This window comes from Eutrigla gurnardus (assembly GCF_963514095.1).
Source record: "Eutrigla gurnardus genome assembly, chromosome: 18".
Lineage (NCBI taxonomy): Eukaryota > Metazoa > Chordata > Actinopteri > Perciformes > Triglidae > Eutrigla > Eutrigla gurnardus.
Window position 1 is genome coordinate 19,597,207 of NC_139929.1, and position 20,540 is coordinate 19,617,746.

Genomic DNA, 20,540 nt, shown 5'->3' on the forward strand with positions numbered 1-20,540 from the left:
CTAGACCTTTTTTTGTGTGGAGGGGACCCTTTTTAACAAACCCTGAAACATTACCTTTAAAATGACACATTATCTACAATCATTTTCTGATCTGATTTTTAAACATCTGTACTCCTTTCTGACTTTTATGACATACTATGACTAAATGCTTAATATAAAATATACTAACTTTTTATTGCCTTCTATGATTTACTATTCTATACCTTTTTATTATATATATGACTTATTTCTGACATACCATACTGTAACTATTAACATTTTTTATATATAATACATTATATACTTTTTAATAAAAAATATGCTAAATGATTATATCTGTTTCTATTTTATGACATATTATACTATGACTTAATATGAAATTATAGTATATAGAAGTCATATTATACTTTAACTTTTCATGACATTTGTACGCAATACTATATTATGACTTATTTATGACGTGCAATACTTTTTATTACTTGCCATTTTTAATGACTTTTTAAAAAAACATTTAGGACATACTATACGATTAACTTTTTTTAATGACAGAATAAAAGGCTTAAACTCCACCCGTAAAAAGTTTGATGATGATTTCTAGTGAGCAGGTTTTATGAGTTTGGATTCATATTGTTTGGATTAAATGGCTTCTGATAGTGTCAAGGGTGAGATGATGGCCTCTGTGTGTATTTAATTGCTGCTAATGAAGTTAAGCCAACCAAAACTACAACTGCTGTGATGTGTGAGCCTCCCTGCAGAGTCTGGTGTCATTTCAGCTGAGAAAGAGCAGACTTCAGCAGGTGAATAGTGTGTTACCTAAGGATGAGTTCATAATCATTTTGCAGCAGAGGATGGTCTCGGGTTGTGCAATATGTCTTCCCTGAATATATGACGTAATGGAACCAGGGATTTTACAACATTCAGATGATCTCTCTTTCTTCCCTGACAGATGTATGTGACGTGCACGGTGCAGGCGAAAGGCACTCGCCTGGCCAAGCCGGTGCTGTCTCTGGGGCTCATGTGTCTGGCCTTCCTCACCGGGCTGAACCGCGTCGCTGAATACCGCAACCACTGGTCGGACGTCATCGCCGGCTTCATCATCGGCACTGCCATCGCCACTTTCCTGGTGAGGCTCACTCCGGCTAAAGGTCATGTGTTGTATGAGAGGTAGCCAGGGGTGTTTTTGACAATGCTGTTAATATGAAAACAATGTGTTCAGTATGTCTGTTGTCAAACACATCACAAAATGACATTCCCATTCTAAACTGCATCCTCAATTACGTTACTTTTTCTTTTTTTTTTTGTATTTGTTTGAAACAAGAACTGAATTTCTAACTAGAATGTTGGCCAGAAGAAGGATTTTAACGATGAGATGAGTTTTGTCTAACCTTGACCGACATTTCAGGCGCATTCTGTAACGTTTACTGAATGTGGACAAACGTGAACAAACTCTTACAGTATCTAAAATTTCAAGCACTTTTGATGAAAGAGGTTGATGTCAGCTCAGTGGCCGATGTGGACAATGACATGTAGTAACACTGGTGTGATCCTTTAAGTGTTGAACAGTTTCTCTCAGACCTGCATAATCCAGGAGTTGAAAAATGTCAAGAAACTGGAGGAACAGGTGACATAACCATGTTGACTGAGGTGTTTGTGTGTGGTATCTTCTGAATTGTACTCATGAAAACTGCAAAGTCATTGCATGACTTGTTGGACAGCAATTCGGGAGGATCTGATGATAAACAAGTTTGATGTGAAGTGGGGCGATGACATCGATAACAGTCATAACATTGGAACTGAAACTATTTACAAGGTCGTTGATGGAGGCTGAGGGCAGAGTTGATGATGGTGTAAAGGGCTAGGTGAATAATATACTGGTGTTATCATTAATAAAACATCTTATGATCACCTCTGCTTCACCTTTGCTAATGCTAACAGGGATGGTCATTTTATATAAAGCACACAGTAATAATCAGAAAATGAGATCTTTCGAAATAATCAGATCTGATATATCTGCTATGATATAATTGTTATGTGTTTGATCAGTTACATGCTGAGAACATCCACAGTTGTCCAGAAGGTTCAAGAGAAATAATAATACAACAGTTAAAATCAAATCAGTAATTTGGCAAACTCATCAAAGACCTGTGCATTGTATATCGGGGGCCTGTAGATGGGAAATAATATTGCTTGATAGGAGGATCTTAACTGAACAGCAAAATATTCAAATGTATCTAAATTTCCATAATATATGTTCTTGCATTGGAATAGGCAATAAATGACATTGAAGTGTCTTTTATTATCTAGTTGGACAGATTTCCAGTGTAAATGCTTTGCTTGCCTTAGCTCAAGATTTTGGAAGCATGCCTCGTTTTTTCTGGAGCTAGATATTTCCTGGATCTGTTGAGAGTTGCACATGTTTAGTACCGGTCTGGTAGGATGTACAGATCGAACAGCAGGGTTGTTGTTCCTGTGTAGAATAAATGAGCTGATAAGTGATAATACCCAATACCCGATCCAACACTTAAGCCTGTGTCAGAGGCATTTCTGCTACTGGTATTGGAACAACTCCAAGTATGTGTACCCTGTGTGGTATCACCGATTCCCCCACGTACCCCACCTACGAGGGTCAGAGCCATGAGTGTAGCTGCTACATAACGCAATGATGTCCACCCAATTGTTGTTGGGTTTTTCGGCTGCGTGGCAGCACATGTTTTTTATGAGGCCAGTCTTGTCTACTCCTCACAGCTGTGCTGCACACTATCATGACATACACAGTGATGATGAGTGGGCTCCAGACACGGCTTGTTTCCTAGCAGCAGCAGGAGATAAGCTCTCCCCATTTTCCCCTTCTTATCGTCTTTCTTGGTGTTGCGTTGGGCAGAGTCGATCCATTCTCTGCTGAGGCTCTGAGAGAGAGAGAGAGAGAGTCTGTGATAAGACCTTGCTGAGCATCTTCACACTGAACTCCATTACTGTTAAAAACATTTCAGTGCCATCAGTGGTGGACAGAAATACAACACAAAGACAAGAGTGTTTCTTTTAATGCAAGAGGAACTGACTACCTCCTCTCCTTCCACCTCCTCCTCTCCTCTCCTCTCCTCCCTCCTCTCCTCTCCCTCTGTTTCTGGCATGAGTGATGGATGTGGAAGTCCCATTGGCACAAGGTTTGAACGGTTCTTTGTGACTGACTGAGTTTCCTCTGTATTCTTTATCTTGTCTTTATGCGTGATAAGTGAGGTGTGTTTGGTTGTTTGACTGAGTTGTGGCTGAGTGATTGCCGGTTTGTCTGGGTTTTCGGGAGGGATGTCACGTCTCTGCCCATTGGAAAGCTGTGGAGGATTGAGCATGGGGCAATAGTTCCGAGCAGATACAGAGCGCACCTTGATGCTGAGCTGGGGGAGGGTTGTATTTTCTGTTCACAGACTTTAGAGCATGGGTTTGTTGAGTGTCCTCGCCTGTTACCATTGTTTGAGTCATTGAAGGGTTGGTCTCAGGGGCTCACAGCACACTGCAAAGAAAAGCTCTGTCCACACACGACTGAACTTCTATCTGGTACTGCAAAGTTGGCCATCTGGCTGACACGCAGGTAACGGATCCAGAACACGGGAAGTGCAGAGCCGGTTCTGGTCCGGTTCGGTCTGGATGGACTGCTGAAGGCCCGACTGTTATTATAGGATGATGGACAATTTGCTGGCCTTCAGTCACATTTGGGCTCAACATTTTGAGTTTGTCCTCAAAATGTTGAGGTCACTGTGATTTAACTTGTTTGTGCAATAGTTTAATTAAGGAACTTTGGAAACCAAAACCTACTACTATCATCTCCTCCTCCTCTCATCTCCTCCACCTCCTGTTCTCGTCTCCACCTCCTCTTTCCTGCTCTCATCTCATTTCCTCCCCATCCTCTCATATCAAATCAAATCAGACTTTATTTATATGGCACTTTTCATACATATAGTAGCACAAAGTGCCTCACAAAAAATAAAAGCGAACAAAACAAAAACAAAACAAGATGTGAGCAACAAAGAACACCACGAAACCAAAACCTCCCACCCCCACAAATATATAGACAGAGATACACAGAGACATACACACCCACACACATAAACATACACACACAAATACACACACATAAACATACACACACAAATACACACCCACACACAAACACTAACTGTTGCTGAGGAGACATGGCTGGGCATCGAGATCTGAGGTGAGGAAGAAGCTACCTTTGGGGGCCGTACACACCGAGAGGAATCATGGTCCATGCCTGCAGGGGGCGCCGCCACAGGGACCACCCCAGCCCAGGCAGACAGGAGGCTCCACACCACGGTGTAGAGCTCTCCAACCACCCGGGCCATGGCCGTCCACAGGACAGCACCCCCAACGTTGGACCAGAAACAACTCCCGGTGTGGTAGGCCCCCAGGAGGAAACACTGGAAAATCGAGGGGCTAAAACAGTAAAATAAGGTAAAAGGTAGAAGCTAAAATCTGAGGGAATAAAACAATAAAACAACAAAAACAGTAAAATTCATAAAGATGTATAAAATAAAGTAAAAAGACCCAATAAATAAAACAATAAAAATAAATAAAATATATAAAACAGTAAAGCAGGATAAGCTAAAATAGATAATATAAAATAGAATAATAATAAAAAATGTAAGAAGCATAAAAGGAATTAAACAAGTCAGTTAAAAGCTTGATTAAAAAGGTGGGTCTTGAGCCTCTTTTTAAAAACAACAACATTCTCTGCGGCCCTGAGGTTCTCCGGCAGGCTGTTCCACAATCGGGGGCCATGGTAACTGAATGCCGCCTCCCCGTGTGTTTTGGTTCTGACTAGTGGTATGGTTAAAAGGCCAGCACCGGAGGACCTCAGGGTCCGCGAGGGTTGATAGGGTAAAATTTGTGCAGACAAATAAGAAGGCCCGAGACCATTAAGACATTTAAAAACTAGTAAAAGAACCTTAAAATCGATCCTGAAGCGCACAGGGAGCCAATGCAGCGATTTTAAAACTGGTGTAATGTGCTCCCGCCCTCTGGTCCTCGTCAGCACGCGTGCGGCTGAGTTCTGTAGTAGTTGTAAATTGTACATGTTCTTTTTGGGAAGACCAGAGAGCAGGGCATTACAATAATCTAAACGACATGAGATAAAAGCATGCATCAGCACCTCCGTACTGGCCTGAGAGAGAAACGGGCGGACTCTGGCTATATTCTTAAGATGGTAAAAACCTATCTTTGTTATGTTTTTGATGTGTGGAATAAAAGTGAGCTCAGAGTCAAAAATCACACCCAGATTCTTTATAGATTTTGAGGGTTTAAAATCCTGTAACTTTGGTAAAAGTTTCTCTCTCTGGCCTTCAGGACCAATGACTAAAACCTCTGTTTTTTCCTGGTTGAGCTGTAGGAAGTTTGCTGCCATCCATGACTTGATGTCTACAATGCAGTTAAAAAGGGCATCAATTGGCCCTGTGTCATCAGGAGACACAGCCATGTACAGTTGCGTATCGTCAGCATAGCTATGAAAGCTGATGCCGTGTCTCCTGATGACGTCCCCAAGGGGAAGCATGTAAAAGTTAAAAAGAGTTGGACCTAAAATTGACCCTTGGGGAACCCCACACTTTATCTTATGGGTTTCTGAGGAACATGTATCCATACTTACAAAGAAACTTCGATCAGTAAGGTAGGACGTGAACCAGTTAAAAACAGTACCAGAGAGGCCGACCAGGTTCCTCAGTCTATTTAATAAAATGTGATGGTCTACTGTATCGAAGGCGGCGGTTAGATCCAGTAGTACCAGGACTGTGAGTTTATGATTATCTAAATTACACCTGATGTCATTTAAAATCTTTAAAAGTGCTGTCTCTGTACTGTGGTTCCTCCTAAAACCAGACTGATGAGTCTCTAAAATATGGTTTGAGTTTAAGAAATCATTTACTTGATTAAAAACAAGTTTTTCCAAAATTTTACTTAAAAATGGTAAGTTGGATACAGGCCGGTAGTTATTTAAGACATTGGGGTCTAAATCACTCTTCTTCAGAAGGGGCTTCACCACCGCCGTTTTAAAGGAGGTGGGGAAGACACCCGTCTGAAGAGAGCAATTCACCAAATACAACAGCTGTTCCTCAAAGAATCCATAGAGTGTTTTAAAAAACGGTGTGGGAATTGGATCTAAAAGGCAGGTTGTGGGCTTTACCTGGGAGAAAACTCGACCAAGTGTCCTCGCATCAACCAGGGCAAAACTCTCCAGTGTTTCCTCCGGTAAAAGCAATGATCCAGGTGTTAAAAGCTGTTGGGATAAAAGAATGGATCTGATGTCATTGATTTTTCTTCTGAAGTGGTCTGCAAAGTCCTCGCAAAGGACGTTATCTGGTGTCTTAGAGGATTTTTTAAAATTTGTGTTTGTTAAAAGATCGATTGTGGAGAATAAAAATTTGGGGTTATTTTTATGATCAGTGATCAATTTTTGGAAGTGGGAGATTCTTGCTTGTTTGACTGCGTTATTGTAAATTTTGAGGTGTTGACGTAAAATTTCATAGTGAACAGTTAACTTGCATTTCCTCCATCTCCTTTCAGCACTCCTGCATTCCCTTTTGAGTTTTTTAATGTCCTCGGTTCTCCATGGTGGTGTAGGTCTTGTTTTAATTGTTTTAATAAAAGGTGGAGCCACTGAGTCCAGTGTTGACTTTATCTTATTGTTAAAATTGTCAGTGATAATATCCTCACATCCTGCTATCTTCTCCTCTCATCCTCTCATCCTCTCCACCTCCTGCTCACTTCTCCTGGCCTCTCCTCTCATTTCCTCAATCTCCTGCTCTCTTCCCCTCTTCCTTTCCTCTCCTGCTCTCATTTTAACATGGCTGCCTCAAATACTTCTCATTATCTCAGAGAACAGTAAATCAAAGAGAAGACTGGCCAACTCCTGCTTTTGCACGGATGCAATTTTATTAGTGCAAATTATCTCCACAAGATGGCTGATATATTGGGAGCAATAAAGCCTTTAAAAAGCCTGCAGATGGGTTGTGGTACATAACAACATGCTGTTAGGTCTTGGGAATAAAACTCATGAATGGGGCCTTCTCATTTCAAACAAACATATAAACAGATAATTGGTGCTTAGAGAGATTAATAAAAGGTAATAAACCAACATTTAAGAACCTAATATGAAACTAAGGCTCAAAACAAACGAAATATGTGAACATGAAAGTTGATGCTGGGTCTTTAATTGCTTCAACTATAAAGTTTAGTGAAGCAGTCTTTTGTAATTAGAGGTATCAGCTGAATTCGTTTTACAGAGCTCTATACACAATTCATGAAAAATCATAAAAATATGGACCAATATACCTTTTTAATATGAAGGAATTTTTGTACGTTCTGTTTTTGATTTTCCTGTATTTTAATTACACATTGAACTGTGGGAGTAAGAACCTCCGCTTGCCCACAAAAACTTTAATTTGATTTTCGGATGTGGAGGAATCTTCCTCGCACTTAAGTGGTAAAATTTAAAAAATGATTGCTTATCTAAAATAATGTATGTTAAGGAACTAAGGTTAGCTCAGTATCATTATAAATGGAAAGAGTTGTTCATCTTAGGTTAGGGTTAGGGTTAATGTTTGCTGTTGTATGCTCCCTAACTGCTGGATCTGTTAATCCTATTAACTGTTGATACGTTAATCTCGTCTTCACAAAGCGTCTCCGTTGCACCCAAGTGGTCAAAAAGTCTTCCATGCCAAGGTTACTATACTCTCCTTTCAGTCACGTTGCCTGGTCATTGCCATTCCTTTACACTTCTGTTCAGCAAAATTGGATTATCAACCACGTTTCAAAGGAAACACATTTGTATCCTGGAACAACAATAATAGTCTGTGACTATGAGTTGGAGAGTTGGGATGGAGGGGTGGGTCACCACAGGACTTTTACCTTACTTATTTAAATGCATGTCCATGAGTTGAGTAGATTATTCTATTCAGAAACACATTCTGTTATTACTTGAAATCCTCGTAACATACTGTTGTTTATGTCATTTAATTACATAAATTTTAAAAATGTCATCTGTGGCCGTGGCAAGACTGTAAAAACCCCGTCCAATCAAAAAAGTTGGGCCGGAGAAAATCATTGGATGGTCTGCCTGTCTGTCAATGCTTACTTCCTGATTGCACTCTGCCGATCTCGAGCACTCGTTCTGGGGGAGCGGCTTTGAACAAAGGTCTGAACGGAGGGGGAAGGGACTTTTTCCATTCCCCAATACGTTCAAACTAATTAACATATCACCTACTCAACCTTTAAATAATGTGACAAACAGAGCACCTTGGTGTTTTACTAAACCTAACCAAGTTATTGCCTAAACATAGGTTTGTTTGATGTATTTTATTTCATATTCTTCTTATTTTTATATTTCTGCTGGGAGGTCCATATGATTTGTTGCGTGTGTATGTGTCTGTGTGCGTCCATGAGTGAGTGAGTGTGCAGCTCTGTGTCTATCCATGGCTCATCTTGCATTCTGCTGCAGCAAACTGTAGTATTTTGGGTCTTAATCACAACCGCTTAACCACATGGATAAAACTGCGACCGCAATGAAGAGCATGCATTTCTGGGCTGAGCTCTGGTGAAGGAGGGCAACAAGAATCTGGAAGGTTGCAGCCAAACCCAGGTCCCTCTAAAACCAGACCTGATAAGAACTGATGTTCATCTTAAGAGGCATACAGTGAATTTATTGTGCATATTAAGTAAAGCACGTGTAAAAATCTAGCAGCAAGCCTCTTTCCCAGATCAGTTCTCGCATGACTCTGTTTGGCTCTTGGCCCATGGAGCAAATCACCAGAATAGAAACCTGATTGGATGATTGTGATTAAGGACTTTTCTCCAGTTTGCTGGCAAGCGTCATGATCCTCCAAACAAAGTTCCCTGCTTGCACGGCTCTGCAGGATATAATAGATTGCAGAAGGCTACAGCCCTCCCTTTCTGTGTATCTCTGCTCTGCTCAGCCAACTTGAAATTTCATTTTGAACCTCAAAGCCACATTTTGCTCCTTATTAGAGGAGCCCATGCAACACCCACATCCATCATAGCTGCTGTAGCACCCCCAGGAAAAAGTCAGTACACACACATATGTGACCTACATACTCGGGTTACTCTCTTTATCGTGAATCTCTGCCAGTCCTTGAAATTCCGTTACACACACATTTCTGTCTTCGGCACATCAGTGTCATATGTGTGTGTGTGTGTGTGTGTGTGTGTGTGTGTGTGTGTTATAGGTGGTGTGTGTAGTCCATAACTTCAAAGGCAAGTTACTGCTGAGCGAGGAGTCACCAACGGAGCAGCGGCCCAACACAGGCGTGCTGAACATGGGCCGGATGGAGAGTCCTCTGGAGAAGTACATCGCCTCACAGGTCAGTGCAGCACAATGTAACACATTTCCAATACACACATCCTTCCATGCTGGAATATAAACTTAAATTGTACATCAGCTAAAGGCCAATATGGTTCTGTAAACTCCAATAAGGGTAATAGTGGCTTGAGGACGTTAGCAGCTAGTAGCCGTATTAATATTTTGCTTGAAAATGTTCTTGCAAAAACAAATGGTTATTTTTCGTTACGCGTACAGATTAAGTTTTCTTCTAAATTTTAGCAGCCAACTGTTAGACCTCTGAATGGCTGACCCCGATTTCATGACAGCGTGGTGTTGCACTCATTAAAAGCTGGTTCTCTAATTGGAAACTAACTGAACCAATCAGAGCCTTTTAGACGTCGGGATGTCATATTTTTCCTCATTAGAGTGTTCCGGTGAAAATACAGACAAATTATGGATGAGATTGATACATCTGTAACTTCTCTCAGGTTGACAGCAATCATTTCTCAGCCCAGCAACACTGTTAGGCAAACACATGAATGTGGTTGGTGGTGATGGTGGAAATCATACAGCTCTGGACTCAGGACTTACGCATTAGACCAGAAAAACAGTCAAGACAGCGAAGCAGTAGCCATTTTACATTCGCTCACACTTCCTCAGAACACCAGGCGACGCTCAGCAGCTAACCACTACGTACATCAACAGGCTTAGCAAGCTGACTTTACTCCATACTATAGAATACAGAATGACAACTTTTTCACAAAACTCAACATGTTGGAATTAGTATATAACAATTTATATTGTTATTGTATTTATAACAAATCATGGAGCTGCTTACAGTACATACCATAGTTGAAATCGTCCACGAGCAAAGGGGTGGAATTGACGACTTCCTGTTAGTATAGTAACCACCAGTTGCCCCATGTGCTAACTATTACATTCAGAAATCACGCTAAGCAAATTGGCAGGACATTGGTAGTCCTGACATTTGATCTGACAGGACACCAACCCTCCGTTTTGGTTGTTCAAGAGTGTTGTAATGGAGGGCTAGCCCAAAGGGGTATATGGCCCTCCAAACTGCTAGAGAACCACCCTAAAGCAAGTGTTATGAAAGTAGATAAGCAGATGTTAGATATACCTTTTGTTCCCAACTGATCACAAGTGAGGTGAGTGCCAATGACTAACCAATAGGACTCTGCTTTTAAAAACATAATAATATGTACAGGGTTATACCCATATTGGTCTAACCCTGTTATATACAGTATCATGTGTGGGTAAACTGCAACTTAGTATTTTCCTCAATGTTAGTACTTGTTCATCTTTATTGTTCTTGTTCTTTTGGGGCACACCAAGCAAAAGCCCTAATAAATGATACAAATATGATGAACGCTCACAGAAATACATGACAAGACCTTTTAACATTACGTATTAACATTATGTGCCACCACCATGTTAACGTTTTAAAAATCTCATGTTAGCTTTAGGTTTAGGAAGGTAAACACCATTGTTTTGGATTAAAAGAACAATATTTGTTTTGACACTTCTTTCTTAGCCTACACAGATTTTAAAAAGTCAACAACTTTTGGTTTCACACGCGACACAAACGGAAAACAGTCTCCTGGGTGAAAGTCCCGTTGTTGAGCCATCCATCCACCCTCACTATGCAGATTTTGATCAAAAACACATTCCTTTTCGATATTGGTGGCATATACTGCTGTGTAGAATGTGTGGTCATTTCATGTTTTTCTGTGAGATCAGGCTGTGCATGAGCAGTGTCTAACTTTTAATGACTCCAACACACACACACACACACACACACACACACACACACTGCTGCAGGAGACGGATGATGACGATGACGAGTCTTGCTATATCAAGGAGCGCCTCCTGGCCTCTCTTCGCTGGCTGCAGGACTGCTTCCAGCGTCTCAGGAACAGAAGGCAACAAACTGTGAAGTGGTTTCAAACTTGAGTGCTGCCAAATCTCTGGACATGTCTCGAGTGTCGTCTTCTTTTGATTCATGTGAATCAGACCGGGTCATATTGTTCTGTAGATCTGGTCCTGCCTCTCTACTGTTAGGTCTGAGAGGTTTCATAGGGAGGTACAATCATAAATTAGTAAACCTTTCATACTGCCCTGCTATGACAGATGAAATACATCAAATACATAATAATCCTCACCAGTTCTGTCAAGAAATTAATAGTGAGAATTGGCTTTTTATTAAATATTGCAATTACGTTTTTAAGTGATATTACTAAAATTGAAATCTGAAATGCCGCTGATTTGGCGTATGCAAGTCTATGCACAGATACAATACAGCGTTATCATATCATTTCTCAGCTCCTTTAAACTACACAGGAACAATAACCACAAGAGTCACTCACAACCTAATCCATACAACCTGCCTGATCAGTACTGCACATGTGCAATCACACAAACAGACATGAGAAGGGAAAGTGAGATGTCTCACCTTTCAGCTACTTCCATCATCAGCTCCACAAAGACAATTATTGCAGCATCCGTAATCGATGATGGAAATCGCTAACGATTGAGCCATCTTGCTTCTCTCTCAGGCATTGTGACTGTTCTCTGACAAGGTATTACAGCAATAATTGATTCCTTAAATCTTCACTCGCGTAAGTTTAACCACGGGATCATTTGTATTTATTTGCATCAATCTAGGTGCTTGAGAAGAGGTGTTTTTATATTAAATCAACTTTCTTTAATAAATGACATTGCTAGATCACCCAGCTTCCACAGAGCAAATGTTTGTGTGACCACACTGGAAATGTGATGATAGTGGATTTAAAAGAGGAACCGTTAAGTTAGTTAGTTTAAGAAAATGCTCTCCCCTTCTTTCAGGATGGGCCAGCTGTGAATAGAATAGAATCCCATTCTGGGATTAATAAAGTAATTCTATTCTGTTTGAGTGGGTGGGCCCAGTTCCATTAGCCCCTCCCCCCTGTCCCGTGGCCATGTATGTACATGTGTTGGGTGTTGAAGACGAAATTGAACCGTGAAAGAATAACGCTCCTACACAACTACACTACAATATGAATAACGTTAAGAAAGAAATGTATTTTTGGTTTCTTTTTGTTTCAATTTCATGTTTATTTTAAGCCAAAGCATTATGTTTTTCGAAACTTTACCAAGTCATTTTGTTGCCTAAACCTAACTGTCGTTTTGTAAAACATTTATTTTTGTTCATATAACACTGCGCCCACTTGACCCAATAAATTATGCTTTCCATGAAACATCATTTAGAATGCAGGTCAGTTATATGGGAAGGTAATTTTGTAGGAGATAAGGTGACCAGTACATTTATGGGAAATGTACTTAATTAGCTTAATTTCAGAGCACACTCACCGAAAGTCTAACTGCTAACCCCAACCCCATTGCACCAGCAAAACAAAATCTCTTGAGTAACCTCATAGTGATTCCCATTCATCTGTCTTGATGCCGTTTGATTCTATGACAGGAAGTCAGAGGGAGAACTTGTTGTTGTGTTTTAAAACAGAAATTAGGATCACAAGGATGCTAAAAGGTGCAGGATAGACTGAGAAAGATGCATCTGTTGTTCCTGGAGTGCATCATCCCGAGACATATGTTGTCATTAGAAGGACTTATGGTGATTTGTCTTACTGTTAGGAAAGTGTGAGGACACAGACGTGCAGGATTAAGTACCACATGGCAGAACACAATACACACATACAAGTGTTTATTCTCCAAGAAATAATACCACAATAAGACAGGTTTTTCAACCTTCCCAAAAGCAAATCATCATCACAACGTACATGTTTACATTGTAAACCCGCCAACAAAAGTAGACATGAATTACATCAACAATAAGAACACTCAGTTTTAGTATTGAGTGAATAGTAAATGTGCTTCTTCTTCATAGTTTGTTGACTTAGCTCCAATCTTACTATGTAGGCAAACCAGAGGCTAGCATGTTGCCCTCTAGTGAATTAGACAACTACCTTTTTTTACCTTTTAAATGTTAAGCAATGTGCAATCGCTATGTTGTCCAACCTTTTGTGATGTCATTATGTTGCCATATCTTAGCCATTCATTTATGTTATCATAAATGATGCACAAATCTACAAAAAGAAGAGCCAATGTGGAATTAACTTTAACAAATCAATATATTTTGGTCCAACATTGATCCTGTGGCCCACTGACTACACAGCTGTTGGGCTGGTAGCCATCTTGGTCCACAGTGACCAAACCAGTTTGTACACAAAGAGGTGTCCAGAGTATTTGGCATGTGGGGGTGAAGTGAGGTTGAAGTGCTTTTTCCTCCTTTCTTTTTGCATCTGAGTGAAATTTCTATTATTACATCTTGAGAATTTGTGTTACTGTGATTTGTTTTTGCTTCCTCAAACACACATTTAGCAGCTAGATGTAAAAAAATTCAGGGTTCCTCTCTGATGATTTAATTCACTGCTTCCTGCTGAGAGAGCCTGCACTCAGTTGCCTGTAAAGAATGGAAAATCACACACTCTCACCTCGGCTTCGACAGGCTTGGTGGAAAATTGCCTGCTCTAAAATTAACTCAGCGTAAAGCCTGAAAGCTAAATAAGCCAGAGTGAACAAAATGTCAGGGCAGGAAGGAACCTTTGAGCGGGGAAGAGAATGAGTTGTTCATCTTTCTTTTCTGGTGAAGTTGAATGCTGAACCCAGCTGGAAGACGTCATCGCCGTACATTCATCACTGCCTAAGTATGATTTCCCTGTAAGATAAGTGAATGAAACAGGCTAATGATTCAATCAGCTCGTGCACAAAATCTGCTTTGCAGAAAATTGAACAGATTAAAACACCCTGGGGGATATCACACTTTCTCGTTTGGAGAGTGAATTATTGGCTTTTTACGAGAAACACAACAGGAGAAAACTGCCACATGTGAGATATCTCCTCCAATATAAATGCAAATATCTCTCCTTACCCAGATGAAAACTCTTAGTGATGAAAAGGGAGACAAATCATTGGCTTGAACTTCCAACGTCAGACTGCTGGATGTGACAAGCGTGAGTAAAACATCAGGGTGTATTTCAAAGAAGGAGGGGAGGTCATCCATCTGTTTTCTGGGAGTAATACGCCGTATTCGCATCAAACACGAAGCAAATTTTCACCTCGTGTTACTCACTCAAGTCTGACTGCGGGATCATTGGTGTTTACGTGCGTCACTCGTACTAGACACACCAGAGAGGAGGCGGGGCTTCCCTCCATGTAGACACAAACCAGGTTTCATCCATCGTGCCTGAAATAACCACAATTGCTGCTTTGTGCATGTTGTGAAGTCCAAGAAAAACCAGGAAACCAAACACCGTCCTGTCTGAGTTCATGACATCATCCAGAGCTCGGTGGATTTCCCCGAGCTGGATTCACTGGATCTAGCAATGTCTGGTCACAGACGACATGTCCTGACACAGGAGACAACATTTGTTTCCTCCATTTCTGATTCAGCAGCGCCAGGACCACAGGAGGAGGATCTCAACACCGATGGGCTTTCGCGACACAGCGGCACGGGAAATTCTCACACAAAGATGCAAATTTTGCGTATTTGCCTCATTCGCATCATGTCATTTGCGTTCATTGCGCCACCTGGCAGGAATTCATGTCTATTCCAATGTTTGCAAGTTTTGACTTTGTTTGCAATTGCGCCTTAAAAAATGCTGCTTCACATTTGGTGTGAAAGCATTGTTAATCCTATTCCTGGTTGCGGACTTTCTAGCTGAAGTGAGGAAACGGCGTTGACAGATCACCGGGTTGGACAATGAACCGAACCTCCTCGCTGACATGAGGAGAACATTCAAACTCCTCACAGAACGGCAGGCCCCCTTTTGCTGTTATGTGACAGTGCTAACCATTACACCAGAATGTCGGTTATTTGCTGCTGTGTGACCCCTCATGTTCATCTCCATCGTGGTGCAGATGTACAGAATAAGAAGTGGAGGCTTTGTCAACATGGAAATGAAAAAAGGGACTGATGGTATAATGAATGTCATGTGCCGTTTCTGAGATGAGCCCTGGTATCCCACAGATGCCATGAATTCATTAGATCTGTGTGCACATGGAGCCTGTTTCTGAGCCCAAGCGTCTTGTTTAATTGTTCCCGATGAGGAGCGAGCATACAGGAGAAGAAGCGTTGCACCAAGCGTCTTTTCTCTGAGCCTTTTCTGTGCAGCAGCCCCAAGCGCTCCAAGATGAAAATCTCTTTTCAACTTTTTCAACTTTTCAGCGCCGTTGAAAAAAAATATAGAGGAGAAGCTCATTTCAGCCGTGGCTGTCAGACAGAGACTATCATAACAAAGACAGTGAAGCTCATTAGTAGCCCAGATCGGCTGGACGGTTCCTGAATGTTGCTGGTGAGTGTTGTGTTTTTATCGTAAAACATTGTCTGGACCCTCCGTTGAAAAATTGCAGAAAAGCCTTTTAACGGGAAGAAGAGGAAAAAACCTCAGGGAGTGAAACGGAGAAGGGATCCCTCTCCCAGGATGGAAGAGTAATGACCGAAATGATCCATGGAATCAAAGCAGTATGAGTAGTAGTAGCACTAATGGCAGGAAATAAAATAAATTATTTCCACTCAAGATAACAGCAGCAGTGACTACTAGAATGATACTAACAATAAAGCTGAAATAGTAGCATAGTGATAATAGAAATATGACTATAATAATAGCAGCATCCTCCATGTGCTGTTCACGGTGAAGAACCGTCAAGCAAATAGATAATAAAGGAACAGGTGTGATGGTCGTTGATCATACAACAGAGTGGTTTGGATAAAATGCTGGGATCCCCAGCACCCTGCAGATACGTTTCTGCCAGAAAGGGGCGCTATGTGGGCACAGGCCTTTTATAATTTCAATTTCATCTTGGCAGAATATGTATTATACTGCGTAACAAACCTAAAATGAAAATATGGGAGGTCATTGCCCCTCTGTCTGAGTGAGACAGGATGTGCTGTAGACAATCATCCAGTGTCAACAGGACATCCTCTTCGACGCTAGCGGTGGAGCAACTTGGCCAAGCAGCGAGAGAAGCTTTCTCCAGGCCCACGTCTTTCCTCCTCCCTCCTCCTCTCCTCTCACTCGTCAGCCCAACACTCTCTGGGGTTGGATTAGAAAATCAAAGCCTCTGGTGTCCATGAACAAACATCCCCTGCTGCTGCAGCGTCTTATTGGCTTTGTTTTGCCAGTTTATGCCTGCTGTGATAGTTGCTACTCAGGCTTAGGTCTATTTCTGTCTGAAATATTCCAACCTGGCGTATTTGTGTTCTAAATACATCTCCTGATGCACACACGTGGACACAGTGTCAGTGTCTCCTTGAGATACTTGGTGTTTCAGGGCCAGGCAACCAGATCCAGCAGACCTCCATCAACCCTCTTCAGTCAGAGCCATCTTGTTGCTTTCCCTTGTTGTTTTTTTCCTACTTGTTAGAGAGATGGATTGGACGGTGGTGCTAGGCTACATATAGGCCGTCCCTCTCTTTATCACTCAGAGCTCAATTCAGATCTCCCCCTGCTATTGAACCAATTAATGACTGAAAATACTGTTGATGACCATAGGCTATGAAAGTGGGGGGACGGGGCGGGCGGACAGAGTACAAATATAAATTATAAAAATCTATATTTTCTCTAATATTATAATTGTTTGTCACCTCACCAAAGCCGAAAGAAACTATAAAACATGTTGCCAAGAGTCTCTACTGTGTTTTTAGTGTAATTAACGGTACACACCGCTTCATCCAGCATCTCTCCTCTCCATCTGTTTCACGGGGGCGGAGCTAAGACACACAGTGTGATAGTCAGGTCGAAGACGTTTATTATGACTCTTCTCTAAGTTTTGAATCCGTGTGATGAGCAGCTACAAACATAATCTCACATCAGAAATGTTCCAATGCAGTTGCAGAGTGCAAAGTTAGCATGAACTAGGCTCATGGACCGGATCTGTCCCAAGATTTAAAACCTCTTTCTTTTCTGTTATTTGATTGTGATTCTGTTATTTGGAGCCTTCCTTCATCGATATATTTGTGTCTGAACTCCATAAGTTGCATGACTATGGGACATCATGAGACATACTCTTCGGACTGGAAATGGCTGTAATGTCCATGAAAACTAACCAGACCCACTCCAAACCACTTTTGAGGAAATAAAATAAATATATAAAAGTGTCCCAACAAGAATTCCTAGTTTCCATTGTCCTGATTGTATTTTTCCCCTTCTTCCCTGCAGAATCACATCGCCTTCGCTGAGGTCACATGACGTGGAGTCAGCCGTCTGGCAGACCCATTGGACGTCCACGTTCTTCACCGTCCAGTCCAATTAAACGGAGCGTAGCGCTAAACCCATTCTCTGTGTGTCTGGTCTGCGGTACGTTGTTCTATGTTGTCTTTATCAAGCCCCTGTTGTCATTTGCAGCTTGTTGTAACCAAGGGAAAAAAAAAGAAGATAAATGAGTCAGGACTCTAGCGGGACAGGTTGCTTCTGCTTTTCTCCATCTATGCACTTCTTCGGAATTCTTGTTTGATTTTCGCCTCTCAAATGAAGCTTGTTGTGAGCGGAGCCCAGGAGTGGACGGGTGCAACACTGTAGGACATTAGACGAACAAGTGAAGAAATGGATCACCAAGGTCAAATGTGTTCTCATCGTTTGGTTATGTTGATTATGTAAAAGAAGTAAAGGAGAGAAAGATGAAACCCTTCTGTTGTGACGTTGCTCACGTTTGTTTTTTCCTGTTACGACATCACCTCCATGACATCCAGAGGAACCCTATGAATATGAGAATAAGACATTGACTGCTGGGCCCATATTTATCAAACTGGTTCATGTGAACGTTGGAGTGAAAGATCAAATTAAACTATCACCGTTATCACCGTGAAACTTACCCAGTTGATGATGTGCAATCTGCAATGTCATGTTTAAATATGCTAATCATTTGCATAATCTTCCAGAACACCAAATTGAAAATAAAATGTTGTGTTTATTTTTATTTTTTTTTACATGTTAGAGTCAGCGGGAATTTGGATAACTTTGTTTTTTTCAGTTAATCAGAAAACTTTTCTCCATGTTTTTAGTTTTATAAATGTATAATGTATAAATGAGGCTATGACTGATATTGATAGTAATGAAAGTGTACAGTTTGGTGCTGCTGAAGGGGAGATTTCTGGCTCAGAGTCAGAGAAAAATGTTCATTTGGAGAAAACAACCTTTAAAGATTGTAAAAATACATCCATTCTAAAGACACGACAGGTAACAGCATCATCTTAACTAAAACTTATCATCATGAAACTTCCCATGTTGATTAATAATGTTAAACCAATATTTGTTCTGAAATGTTCTGTTTCAATATGTAAATCGCTTTTGGATAATATGTAAATTTACAGATGCAAATAGACAAAGTATTAAAGTAAACACCTGAATGTGGATTTGCGTTTACTGCGTTGCCAAGGAATGCAAATTCCCAGAATCAGGTCAAACTGGAACCAGGATCTCTTGTTATCATGTGACAGTCTGATTCTGGTTTCTTAAATATATTTTATTGAGCCAAGGATTAAATGTAAAGCACGTCGTTGCTTTCCAATTTAGTTTACTTTACAGAAGAATCACAAAACCATATTCAATTATTAACAAACATAGGGGATTGAATAATAGAAGAATAATTACACCAAAACAAAAAGGAAAATACATTTAAAAACTAAGGAAATTTAAGATGATTGACAGAGATAAAATAAATAAATGAAGCAGAAATCAAATAAAATAATCAAATTAAATCTCATTGTAGGAACATATAACATCTTTATTTACCGAACAATCGCCTCTTTGGTTCCACAGAATGTAAACGTGACTCATAAAATCCCGTCCTGTAAATGACCTATTTATTGAGTTAGATCTCAGGCTAACATGCCTCTCCCGTACAGGTTTGAGAACAACATGAACCTGATTTCTCTGTTTAGTTCTGATCCAGCCTTCCAACAGCAGTTAGCACACAGTTGGCTTCTCTGCGTCCTGCTGTTACCCATAACACCCTTTTCTACATACTTCCATAAAGACATTTACCCACATATTTGGAAGACCATAATACCAGTCTTTGTCCCTTTGTAAGTCAAAATCTTTATGTTTAAAACTAATTTAGTAGTCTCAATGTGACGCAGATCTGTCCGTAGCATAAAACTGTTGTGCTGTGTTGTGGTGATAAGAAAATAACCTTCGTGAAACTTGCTTCGTAAAGTCATGTGGGTCCGACTTTGAGAGACTTGGCAAGCGATGATCTGCTTCTATTCTTTTATGTCTGCAATACTTCATCAACTGACTGATCCTAAGTCCCGCCCCCTAAATGACTGCTGCTAGGTCGGACAAGCTGGACGAAAAGAAACACGTCGAAGCCGACTGTGTCCATTAGATAGATGATATGGTTTAAGAAGCCGACAATGAGGCCTACTGTCTGCACATATATACGATGATAAACTTTCAAGTCCTTCAACTACTTCAAGTACCTTTCCCAGTCAAATTGCCGGATGATGTGTAAATTTTAAATACATAACACCAAAAGTCACCTCGGGGTGGAACGTAGCCATACAGAAGAAAAAGAGACAAAAGAACGAGATCAGACAAAGTCACTCAGGTTCACCAGAAACGACTCCAGCGTGGCCTCTAGCAGCGACTAGCCCACCATAGACAGACCGAGACCCGGCTTTGCTGCTGTCTTGGACCGGCTCTCGTAGTCACGGGGATTATACACAAAGTCATGTGTCAAATGACTTAAATAACTTTAAACACTCGACCCGTTCTCACGGCCAAGAATACATAATACAGCTTCTTCAGTGCCTCCAACACACCCACCCGCTGCATTATGGGAAGAGCACCAGATGTAGTATTAAGATAGAGATAGTCCAACCAGGGAGGGGAGGTGGACGGGTCAAACAAACACAGGACTTTAGTCCAGGAGGCCACTGTGAGTGTCCCGTGTCAAACTAAAAGTAAATGTTGACATTTTGTGGCATGTCTGTCAATTTAAAACAAACCACGCTCTTTTCTTAAACCCGACTAAGTGGTTTTGTTGTCTTAATCTCACTTCCTGTGAAGACAGGAGTTTATTTTGAAAATAAATATATTTAAACTGCATTATTTGACGCATTGTGTGTGAGAACCTGTTGAAACATATGCATGTTTCATTATAACAGGATGTGGACAAAGGATCAAGCTTGTTCAGCTTTTAT

The 20,540-nt window shown here is 40.9% G+C and overlaps 1 protein-coding gene across 1 annotated transcript in view; it reads left to right on the top strand.

Annotated features, from left to right (window-relative positions):
- plppr5b (phospholipid phosphatase related 5b) overlaps window positions 1–18,103 on the top strand; it is an 80,136-nt gene extending 62,033 nt beyond the window's left edge. Inside the window, exons 4-6 of the mRNA XM_084033827.1 lie at window positions 926–1,102; window positions 9,228–9,362; window positions 17,557–18,103. Of these exons, the coding sequence (XP_083889953.1) occupies window positions 926–1,102; window positions 9,228–9,362; window positions 17,557–17,586 (342 nt within the window). The 3' untranslated portion in view covers window positions 17,587–18,103. The remainder of the gene's footprint in view (window positions 1–925; window positions 1,103–9,227; window positions 9,363–17,556) is intronic.
- Window positions 18,104–20,540: the final 2,437 nt, after the last annotated feature.